Here is a 12,586-nt window from a genome sequence, read left to right as displayed (position 1 = left end):
CTGGCATGTTGCACCTGGGTTTCCTGGATGGAGGAAATATACCAGCAATAAGGTTAAACTTGTGCTGGAGCCCTTAAGTCGGCCAGACGTGGATCAAAATTTGTCTGGTTTAGCGGAGCCTGGCCAAATGTTGCTGTATGGGCAGGGTGGCACTTGTACAGCAGTCAACCTACCGATCAACTTCAATATAAGCGGCCTGTTGGAAAATGTCTTCTTGATCAGCGCTGCTGGCTATAGCCGGCAGCACTCATCAGTGTATTCTGACGACAGGGTAGTCTCCCCGTTGTCGGAATACAAAGGCTCAGTGGGGAGGATTCGTCCATCCACCTTGAATGTGTAGATGATGGGGGGGGGGGGGGTCAAATCATATATGGGCTGCTATTTGTATTCTATTCCACATGGCATTTTTTTAATTGTACCTATTTCTTTTTTCTTCTGCATCGTTTGCTTTTTTATTTATTTTTTAATTATTATCTTTTTGTTTGTGCACTCAGAATTGTACAGCACAAGCCAAGCAGGAAAGAGCATAAAGGGGTACATGGATAGCCAACATGCAGTGTAAATTGTGCATAATATGGACTGCTCAGCTCTAATAAGCATATAACCAGTAAAACAAACCGCAAAACAGAGCTTGGCGAACAAGCTTTAAATCGGTTATCGGCCAACAGAACTACTGGTGTAGCTAGAGGCAACAAATAGCGCCTCTAAGAAATGTCCCCAGGGGCCAAGAAAAAGTGTCTTTGGGGGACTTGGCTACAAAGAGGAAAAAGAGGGGGTAAAAAAGGAAAAATTACAAAGGAAGGGTGGAGGGGGAGAAAGGGGGGAGTGAAGAGAAGCAAGACCAGAAAAGTAGGATAGCAGGGGTCACTTGCCCATGGCCAAAATTGGGCAAAACCCAGGAATTCACCCAGGTTACGAAATCTCTTGGAAATGGGAATCCGTATATACAAAATGTTGCCATGGCCTCCAGGTGTCCCGAAAGGTCTCCTCCCGATTGTATAGGGTTACAGTAAATTCCTCCATGTGCCTAACTTCATTTATTTTGGAGTACCAAAGAGAGCTCGAGGGTGGAATCACAGATCTCCAACGCAGAGAAATACAGGCCTTTGCAGCATTCATCAGCTGGATCGTGAGAGAGGCCTTATCTTTTTTGAGGGGCCGTGTTGTGGGGTGCAAAAAACACGGCGCCGGGTTTCCTGCTAGATCCGCATTGGTCAAATCCTTAATGGTAGAGGTCACCCCCTGCCAAAACGGTTTGATTCTTGGGCAAATGTAGAAAATGTGGAACATTGTGCCTCGATCAGCGTTGCATCGCCAACACATGTCTGGTACCTGTGGAAAAATGCGGTGTAAGGCCATGGGAATTCTATACCACCTAGTCAAGATCTTGTAGCTGGTTTCTTGGACCTTGGTGGCAATCAAAGATTTCTGAGCCACCGTTTTGCATATTAATGCAATTATTAAAGATTATTCAGTGGTTTCGTTTTTTGTTTTAATTTTCTTCTCCCAGGTTAAAAATCTACTTGTGTAACAGTATATTACTTAATTTTGTATATTTCAGCACAATAAAAAGACATTTTAATTCCCCCTCAGATAAATAACTGTTTTTATTTGGTTGACTATAGATTAGGCAGTCTGCTAGAAGTTTTCCTGACTTTTTCTTTTTGGTTTGATCAAATCCATTTACTGGTTTCTCTTATCAGCTGCTTCATTTTTCAGCTGCCACTTGTCAGTCTTTTTTGGCTATGATGATCACTAAAGATTCTGTCAGAAAACCATTAAAGGAAGTTGCAGTGCTGTTTTGCAAGTTATTAATAAATAGGCCCCTATACTGGTAATGGAAAAGGATGTTCAGCATAGTGTGTCATCTCATTGGTTCACATAAACTCTTTGCTGTTGAGGTTGAGGTAGCGGAAGTTTAATCAGACTTTTCAAGTATTACAAGCTGCTTTCAGTTTCTGCAGTAAGAAATTGAGAAGAGTATTAATAAGGTTGTCAAAGTCTTCCTTTTTCGCACTTACTGTCCTTCTCGATGAGGGCATTGGGCCCATGGAGAAGGAGGTTAAGATCCCCGGATTTTTGACGTTTCTTTCTATCTGGATACAAAAAAAACACCGGGACAAATCACGATGTCCTTCACTACCAGATACAGACCGGAAGGCCAATGAGGTTAGTAGCAGGACTTTTGCTATGTAGCATCATCAAACTTAGACTTGGTCTGCAAAAGTAGACTAATAAAAGTATATCATTTATCATAAATATGGAAAGTTATCTATTTTGTTGCTATATGTACTGGTTGATGTTTTTACCACTTCCTGTGTTTTTGAGAAGTGGTGTGTGATGCTTAAATTTACTTTAAAATGTTTCCTTGTGGTGCGCAGATGTGGTGTTTTATGTATGACTTAAAATACTACTATTCGTTTTAAGGAAAGCAGACAAAAATGCTTTTTTCTCCAACCTTTGCATTTATTCATATACTCCTAACACATACATTACAGGTCTCATTTTTGTAAAAAAAATTATGTATTGTACAGTAAAATTCATGTATTGGAGCTGCACGATTCTGGACAAAATGAGAATCATGTTGTTGTTTTTTTTGCTAAGAATAAAGATCGGGATTCTCACGGCCTAACCTCTTTCACATTATACAAAAAAAATTGTATAACTTTTATGGTTTATTTGTTATTTATCAAAGTGTATTTTTTTTCCCCAAAAAATTGCATTGGAAAGACTGCTGCGCAAATAGTGTGACATAAAATGTATTGCAACAACCACCATTTTATTCTCTAGGGTCTCTGCTAAAGTATTCTAAGTAATTTTCTAGCAAAAAATTATTTTTAACTTGAAACCAACAAATGTCAGAAAAAGTTAACTTATTTTTAAGTGGTTAAACCTCCATTTACACACCAAAGTTAATTCCTTTAGATCTAAAGGACAAAATATTACAATGTTCGTTCCACAGAGGAATGTTGTAATACTGCCTGTTGTGTTTTTATTTTGACAGCTGTCGGCTTCAGCAGAGAATTCTCTGCATAGAAAGAATCCTGAAAATCCTTTGTCAAAATCACAAGGGGGAAAAAATTGCAATAACGATTCTTAACGATTAATTGTGCCACTCGATGATGTATTTAAAACTTTCCATATGTATAATAGATGACATGCTAAGAAGGTGTGATTGAGGCACATCACAAACTGATACCTAGCAAGCTTAAAGTAATTGTAAAGGAAAAAATTGAATGAAAAAAAATAAAGAAATGACAAACATGTTATCCTTATCTGCTCTGTACAGGAGTTGCACAGAGCAGCTCCCGGATCCTCCTCTTCTCTGGTCCCCTGCCGGCGCTCTGGGCCCCTCTCCCTTGCCCCAATAGCAAACCGCTTGCTTTGGGGGACACTAATGCATGCTCGCTCCCAATCGGTCTCTTTGCGTCCATAAGCTCAACCCCTGCTCCGGCCTCGCTGGCTGTGATTGACAGCAGCGGGAGCCAGAGGGGCTGAGGGGGGAGCTGCACACTGAAGGTGTTTTTACCTTTTATGTATAGAATGCATGAAAGTAAAAAGCCTTCAGCCTTTACAACCAATTTAATTACTAGACAGTTTATTAAGTGTGTAAAGTTGGTGAGGTAAAGTCAGGGCCAGTTTGTAATTCGACAGTTGCATTAATTTTATAACATTTTAAATGCACATGCTAAAGCTTATTCAGTTGGCGCCCATTCCCATTTTTTGGGGGGGACATTCGACCAGTACCTTTCCCTTTTTATAAAGGTTTTGATTGCAAGTTTTCATCCTTCCTATTGCTTCCACTAAAGTTACTTATTTATTTTTTTGCAGGATGAGATGGTGGTAAAGGAAATCGCTATTACTCACCATGTCAAAGAAGGCTCTGAGAAGGCCGATCAGTCACACTTTGTCCTCTTGAAAGTACTTGGACAAGGTTCCTTTGGAAAGGTAAGTGTAGTCAAATATAATATGCTGCTATTGGGTTTATTTTATTAAATGCTCAGTTAAAGCAGTATTAAACTCAAAAGCAAACATTATACAGGCATACCCCGCTTTAAGTACACTCACTTTACATACACTCGCGAGTAAGGACATACCCGCGAGTGTATGTAAAGTGCCTTACAAGTACTGTACAGACATTTTGCAGTCGCAGTAGAAGGAGCTGAAGCTCAGAGAGCATAGCCCGCCCTGTTCCAGTGTGCCCCTGACAACTCCACTACAGCCCCTGAGACCTCAACTACAGTCCCTGACCCCACACTACACCCTAGAAGTGAAAAAATGTATTGTTTCACTTTAAGTACATTTTCGTTTTACATACATGCTCTGGTCCCATTGTGTACTTAAAAGTGGGGTATGCCTGTATTGCAGTTTACCAATTCTTTGATGTTGTAGCTGTATTAGTTTCCTTTTTGTAGGCTTTCTTTCTTTTCTTTTTAATTTTGATGATTCAGCCAGCAAGTCTGTTTTTCAAAAGCCTAAACTCTCCAGCAGAATATATCAGTTTACATGGATGAGACAAACAACTTGACACTAACAGGGGTGATTAACCACTTGCCGCACGCCGTTGTACGTCGGCAGAATGGCACGGGTCGGCAAACTTTGAAAATTTGAATCTGCCGCCCAACTCGATGTTCAAGGCATTCCCCTATTCTGCCTAGTGACACTGTCACTGATGACCGTTCCCCGTGAAACTGGGGCTGGGACAGTGATGATGATGATGGGGGATTTTAACTACCCGGAAATTGACTGGAGTAACGGCACTGCTGGAACAGTTAAAGAACAAAAATGTATTAACCTATTGAAAGACCATTTTATGATCCCGTTTGATGGCCCAACTAGGAATGATGGACCTGGTAATCTCAAACCGTGCAGAGCTTATTACCAATATTCATATAAAGGAATATCTGAGGAGCAGTGACCATTAAATGATTTTATTTAATGTTCGCTGTAAGCAACAAACACATACGGAAATATAAACACTTTAAGAGAGCAAATTTTCCAAGAATGAGGGCTTCTCTCCAAGATTTAGACTGGGAGGGAATATTGGCATCGATGAACACATAACAGAAATAGGAATTCTTCAAAGACTGTATGTAAACTCACTGCAAAGTATGTTACCATGGGCAATAAGTTTAAAAGACTAAAAATAAGTTTAAAAAGGCTATAAATAATAAGAAAATGGCCTTAATTGGTTTGTGTTGTGTCGAGAAGGCTGTAAGGAAGGACCATTTAAAATTGTCGTCTCTCTCTCGTTGGGGTTTATCCACCAACAGTGAGGACCGGTCAGTATTCGGAACATTGACCAAATCGTTATCAACTTCTACGGAATTATATCCTTTATCGAGAAATCTTTCTCTAAGGATATTTGCTTGGATTTTGAAGGTGTCATTATCGGTACAATTCCTGCAAAGTCGCAGGAATTTACTTTTAGGAACCGACCTCAGCCATGACTTATTGTGGCAGCTGTCTGTATGTACCCGTTCCTATCCGTAGCTTTGAAATAAGTGCTAAACTTAAATTGTTGGTCTGACCTTTCTATTTCAAGATCAAAGAAATGTATTTAGGACTGGCTAAATTCGTATGTCAGAGCAACCCCCCTGTCATTCTCGTTAAGCACAGAGAAAAAAATCTCCAGAGCTTCTGAGGTACCAGCCCATAGGAGGAGGATGTCGTCTATGTACCTGGCCCACCGTTTCAACGGTGGGTAGTCCATGGCATAGACAACATCCTCCTCACACTTGGCTATAAAAAGGTTGGCTAAACAGAGCAAATTTTGCTCCCATCGCCACACCCTTCTGCTGTAAATAAAAACGTCCATCAAACCAAAAACATTGTTGGGTGGCAAACTCCAACAATTCCACAATAAAATTAACCTGAGGTGTAGCAAGAGTTGCATCTCTTTTTTTCAGAAATTCATGTGCTGCCTCCATTCCTCTCTGATGTGGAATGCAGGTGTACAGAGTTGCTACATCTGCTGTAGCCATAATAAGATCACCTTCTACAGTTATTGTGGATAGACGTTTGATCACATCCTTAGTATCCTTCAGATAGGATGGGGCATTCCGAACTGATGGTTGGAGTAAAATCTATATATATATATATATATATATATATATATATCTACCTATTCTGGAGGTAATAGTCTCTCCCACTTATAATGGGACGTCCAGGGGGAGGAAGAGGATTATGATTTATGAACCTTAGGTAAATAATACATAACAGGGATTCTTGGCCAAAGGAATAAGGAACGATTTTTCTTTGATTTAAAATTGAGGAATCAAAACCCTTAGCAATGAGACTAGTCAATTCTCTCTTAAATTTGGATGTTGGATTACTGGGTACCTCTTTGTACGTTTCTTGATCACTCAAAATATTGACATTTCACCCATGTAATCTGCTTTGTCCCGTAAAATTATGCCTCTGTCGGCAGGGCGAATGACCAAATCCTTATTGTCACATAAATATTTGAGGCCTGTTTTAGTTGGCAATTTGGCAAGATCTTTCAGCACCAAATCCCTAAACATGTTTATAGCATGAGCAAGCTGAGTAGGAGGGTTGAAAAGGGAAGGGTTGGATAACCCTGAATGAACAGTACCTGACGTAGCTGCCCTCGCCACACTCCTGGTTGGATTTGAAGTGCTATAACGTTTTATATTAATTTTCCTAATATACTTATGAATATCAACAAAGGTGTTAAATTTGTTGAGCGTCCATGGAGGGGCAATGATGCACGAGCGGAAGTATCGTCACCCGGCCTCGTTTTCTTAACAAGACTTTGATGGCATCCTTGCATCCATAGTAAACTGGCGATGTCTGCCGTATTTTGAGTTCACTGGATATGCTGTATTCTTAATAATTGTCATGTTAGCCATCTGATCTTTGTATACATAGTATTTTGACACAATTTGCAGGACATGTCCCGCCATTGTCACTTCCGGTTTTCAGACCGGAAGTGATGTCACACCCTGTTAATTTCCGGTGTCTTGGTCATCCCACTTGGGGTCATTAGATGTATAAAAGCGTTGGAGTTCTGGTGGGACCACACCCCAGATAACAACTGTTTAGAAACGCGTCGGGTGGACCCATTCTCACACATCGCTCATGTACCTGTACTTTTAATATAAGCCTATGATCATCGAAATGTGAGTTTTCACTTTTATCTAAATACTACTCTAAACGTTATCACGCTATGCAAGCTTTTTTCATTATATCACACATGTTATGTGGATACTGAGCCTCTTTCTCCAACAAGTAAACAACTGTATGCACCTTCTGGAATTAATTGGTGTTTGAGATCGCTGATGTTAAGTTATCAGTTGGATTCAGGACCAGCTGTACCCATCGAGTTTTCTAATCAATTAAGCCCTTCGTGACTTGGGTGGTGTAAGGGAATGTCCCACACTCCGCTTGAGTGCTTCCGTCATATACCGCTTCCTATCAGTCTGGATATAGATATAAGATATTCCAGCTGCTCTCAAGCACACAACGAGACGAGACTTGTTTTGTCTGCTGAACATGGAGTGTGTAATAGAACCAAGAATACAACCTTGTATACAGTTAAAGAGGAGGTAACCAGAACATTAATAAACATGAGCTAATTAACTAGTCATTCACCCAGACTAGACGACTCATAGATATGACCTTTCAGGGTAGACGTCCCGTCTCCTCGCTCACCTGCTATACAATACACATTATCATAAGTGTAAACACAGGACATCTTCACACACTAGCAGGGTCAATTAGCACAAAGAACAGACAGATGGCTGGAGGGGGTGGCATTAGCATCTCCTTACACTGTATGTCCCAACAGTATGAATCAGTCACTCTAATGGTATTTACAGGGTCCCAGGCATACAGCTCACAAAGAGCACTGTTCCCCCAAATGCCAGGGCCCATGATCGCAAGGCAAGAGGCTAGCATTCAGTCCCCTCCAAAAGCCTCTGTCCCAGGCGAGTCTGTCACAGGTGGTATATGCCTCTCTAAGTCATCAACATCTGGTAAGCCTCCTCCTATCATTGGTGGTGGTGCCTTTGACAATTCCGTTTCCATCTATTCACACCTGTATTGGATTCTTCTGTTCAAGGGTGTTGGATCACATCTTTACTCTCGGATGTTGTATATGTCACTTTTATTTATACTTTATTGAAATTTATTTTTTACTGGTGTAGATGTTTATACACTATTTTCACATAGTGAAGTCTATTGGACATTTTCACTTGGTTTAATTTATCACATTCGGTTTAATATTTATAGTTTTTATATATTGTTAATGCAATTATAAAAACATTCCCACTTTTTCATATCCACTCATATTGCTTTTTTTGTCTATAGCCGTGTTGGCAGCCATTTTTGTATTCATTTCTTTGCATTGTGCAGTATATTCCTTCCTTCCATTTTTTTACCTGGACCAGATGGCATCCACCCAAGGATCCTGAAAGGATCAGCGTAGGGCCAATTTGGTGCCTATATTTAAAAAGGGATCAAAGTCTTTAGCAAATAACTATAGACTTGTTAGTTTAATGTCTATAGTTGGGAAGATGCTGGAGAGTTCAATAAAAGATAACGTACTGTAGACGAGTTCTTGCTGGAAAAAAATATTTTAAGCAACAGACAGCATGGATTCATGAAAGACAGAAGTTGTCAAACCTGATTTCTTTTTATGAGGAGGTAAGTAAAACCTTGGACAGAGGGGTGGCTCTGGATGTGATATACAGTCAGGTCCATAAATATTGGGACATCGACACAATTATCTTTTTGGCTCTATACACCACCACAATGTATTTGAAATGAAACAAACAAGATGTGCTTTAACTGTAGACTTTCAGCTTTAATTTGAGAGTATTAACATCCAAATCAGGTGAACGGTGTAGGAATTACAACAGTTTGTATATGTGCCTCCCACTTTTTAAGGGAACAAAAGTAATGGGACAATTGGCTGCTCAGCTGTTCCATGGCCAGGTGTGTGTTATTCCCTCATTATCCCATTTACAAGGAGCAGATAAAAGGTCCAGCGTTCATTTCAAGTGTGCTAGTTGCATTTGGAATCTGTTGCTGTCAACTCTCAATATGAGATCCGAAGAGCTGTCACTATCAGTGAAGCAAGCCATCATTGGGCTGAAAGAACAAAACAAACCCATCAGAGAGATGGCAAAAACATTAGGTGTGGCCTAATCAACTGTTTGGAACATCCTTAAAAAAGAGAACACACCGGTGAGTTCAGCAGCACCAAAAGACCTGAAAGACCACGGAAAACAACTGTGGTAGATGACCGAATAATTCTTTCCCTGGTGAAGAAAACACCCTTCACAACAGTTGGCCAGATCAAGAACACTCTCCAGGAGGTAGGTGTATGTGTTTCAAAGTCAACAATCAAGAGAAGACTTCACCGGAGTGAATACAGAGGGTTCACCACAAGATGTAAACCATTGGTGAGCCTCAAAAACAGGAAGGCCCGATTAGAGTTTGCCAAACAACATCTAAAAAAGCCTTTACAGGTCTGGAACAACATCCTATGGACAGATGAGACCAAGATCAACTTGTACCAGAGTGATGGGATAAGAAGAGTATGGAGAAGGAAAGGAACTGCTCATGATTCAAAGCATACCACCTAATCAGTTTTGCAGCCATTGTGCTACATGCTGGGTGTTTGGTGTGCTTCTGCACCTTTGAGGGGTGGCTGTCCTTCAGTCCACCTGCCCTTATCTATCCATTAGAATGCATGTGCCTCCATTGTGGGGACACTCATTGTTTAGTGTTAGGACCACAGATTACAGGGTGCCTTGGCGCGGCTCTGTGGCTCACTCATGCGTTTGCAAATGCGTGCGGACATAACCCCTGTTTTTTAACGCATACTGTTAGACAGGTTAATTGGTTGTTCTGCAAGCTGGACGGTAAGTAGGCTTGGTTTTTCCCTGCGCATTCCCCAGGTTTTGTTGTCACCTCATCAGTGAAGCATGGTGGTGGTAGTGTCATGGCGTGGGCATGTATGGCTGCCGATGGAACTGGTTCTCTTGTATTTATTGATGTGACTGCTGAAAAAAGCAGGATGAATTCTGAAGTGTTTCGGGCAATATTATCTGCTCATGTTCAGCCAAATGCTTCAGAACTCATTGGACGGCATTTCACAGTGCAGATGGACAATGACCCGAAGCATACTGCGAAAGCAACCAAAAAGTTTTTTAAGGGAAAGAAGTGGAATGTTATGCAATGGTCAAGTCAATCGCCTGACCTGAATCCGATTGAGCATGCACTTCACTTGCTGAAGACAAAACTGAAGGGAAAATGCCCCAAGAACAAGCAGAAACTGAAGACAGTTGCAGTAGAGGCCTGGCAGAGCATCGCCAGGGATGAAACCCAGCATCTGGTGATGTCTATGCATTCCAGACTTCAGGCTGTAATTGACTGCAAAGGATTTGCAACCAAGTATTAAGTGAAAGTTTGATTTATGATTGGTAATCTGTCCCATTACTTTTGGTCCCTTTAAAAAGGGGGAGCCACATATACAAACTGTTGTAATTCCTACACCGTTCATCTGATTTGGATGTTAAAGGAGTTGTAAAGGAAAACAATTTTTTGGCTAAAATTAATGTCTGCAAGGTAGACAGACAGAATAGTGTAATGATTCTGTTAAAAAATTAGTAAATACCTATTAAATTCCTTCATCTATATCACCTCTGGCTTCTAGTTTCTGTTCTCTCATTCACTTCCTGGTTTGCAGTGCTCGTTTATGTAAGAACTACATTTCCCAGTATGCATTGCGGCATGCCCAGTAATTTACACCTTCTTTAAAGTCTCTAACACGTAGAGAGCGTCCTGCCACACAGATGTAGTTCCCAGGAGGGGGTGAGCACGTCACTGACCACCGCAGTAAAGCCTCCCTTCACGGTGGTGAGTAACAATCGGACAAGCAGGAAGTGAACAGAACAGAGAAGAAATAGAGCAACTTCTGAGCAAAAACGAACAATGAGTAAGTGAAAAGAGGAATGTCTGCAGGTAAAGGATACTTATTATGAAAAAAATAATTCCTTTACAACCCCTTTAATACCCTCAAATTTAAGCTGAAAGTCTGCAGTTAAAGCATGTCTTGTTCGTTTCATTTCAAATCCATTGTGGTGGTATATAGAGCCAAAAATATTAGAATTGTGTCGATGTCTCATTATTTATGGACCTGACTGTACTTGGAATCTGCAAAAGCATTTGACAGTTTCCCCACACATGACTAATGTGTAAGGTAAAGTCTACAGGCTTGTAAAGATCAGTTTATAAGTGGATAGAAAACTGGCTAAAAGACAAAAAAAGTAGTGGTTAATGATTCTTGCTCTGAATGGTTCCAAGGTTATCAGTAGAGGTCGACTGATATATCGGCCAGCCAATATTTGCCCATTTTGGAGACATCGGCCGATTATTTTCCAAATTGGGCTGATATTTAACGCTGGCCGCACCTCTGCCAGCAGTGTGTGGAGAAGGGAGGAGGAGAAACATGGGGTTCCTCCTCCCTCCTCCACACTCAGTCTTCTTTTTTTGGCAGAGCTGCACTGCGGTGTGTGAAACTATGGAGAGAAAGGAGCTGTCATAATTGAGGTTGAATGTCGGGGTGGGCGGGACCCAGCTATCCAACACCAGCCGATGGGATCTGGGCCGGCCGCTATGTGTATGTGGCCCTGCCCCTTTCTTATGCCAACCAGTGCCTGCCAATGCCAATCAGTGCCACCTGCCAGTGCTAACTAGCGTTATAAGAAAAATCCAATAAACTCAAACTCCATTTTAGTCATACATTTAGGCCGAAATGTATTCAACGACATGTCAATAAGCTTATATTTATTGGTTTGCGCAAAAGTTATAGCGTCTACAAACTAGGGTACATTTCCTGGAATTTACACAGCTTTTAGCTTATGACTGCCTATCTCATTTCTTGAGGTGCTAAAATGGCAGGGCAGTACAAAACACAAATTACCCCATTTTGGAAAGTAGGAAATTGCTGAGAGGCATGTTGAGCCCATTAAAAAAATGTTGTCCCAAGTGAGTGAATAATGAATTTTTTTATTTTTTTTTACAAAAAGTTGTCGCTAAATGATATATTGCTCACACATGCCATGGTTATATTTGGAATTGCACCCAAAAATACATTTTGCTGCTTCTCCTGAGTACAGGGATACCACATGTGTGGGACTTTTTGGGAGCCTAGCCACGTACGGGCCCCTGAAAACCAAGCACTGCCTTCAGGATTTCTAAGGGCGCAAATTTTTATTTCACTACCTATCCGTTTTGAAGTTTATAAAATGCCAAGATGGCACACCCCCCCCCCAAATTACCCCATTTTGGAAAGTAGGCACCCAAAACTATTTGCTGAGAGGAATGTTGAATCATGGTATATTTTGCCACAAGTTGCGGTAAAATTGCATACTTTTTTTTTTTTTGCACAAAGTTGTCACTAAATGATATATTGCGGAAAACCAAGCACCGCCTTCATCCTTTTCTAAGGATGTAAATTTTTGATTTCACTCCTCACTACTGATCACAGTTTCGAAGGCCATAAAATGGCAAGATGGCACAACCCCCCCCCCCCCCCCAATGACCCCATTTTGGA

The 12,586-nt window shown here is 40.9% G+C and overlaps 1 protein-coding gene across 3 annotated transcripts in view; it reads left to right on the top strand.

Moving 5' to 3' along the window:
• Positions 1-12,586, top strand: part of RPS6KA1 (ribosomal protein S6 kinase A1) — a 255,183-nt gene that overhangs the window by 143,640 nt on the left and 98,957 nt on the right. For 2 of the 3 annotated variants that reach the window (XM_040338009.1, XM_040338010.1), the window contains one exon: positions 3,832-3,948. In XM_040338009.1, the coding sequence (XP_040193943.1) occupies positions 3,832-3,948 (117 nt within the window). Of the gene's footprint in view, positions 1-2,027; positions 2,170-3,831; positions 3,949-12,586 lie in introns of those variants that run through there. The other variant, XM_040338008.1, reaches the window with a different exon arrangement.

Source organism: Rana temporaria, chromosome 2 (assembly GCF_905171775.1).
Source record: "Rana temporaria chromosome 2, aRanTem1.1, whole genome shotgun sequence".
Taxonomy (NCBI): domain Eukaryota; kingdom Metazoa; phylum Chordata; class Amphibia; order Anura; family Ranidae; genus Rana; species Rana temporaria.
The sequence above is the reverse complement of the archived record's forward strand: the minus strand, read 5'-3'. Positions and strand labels throughout refer to the sequence as shown.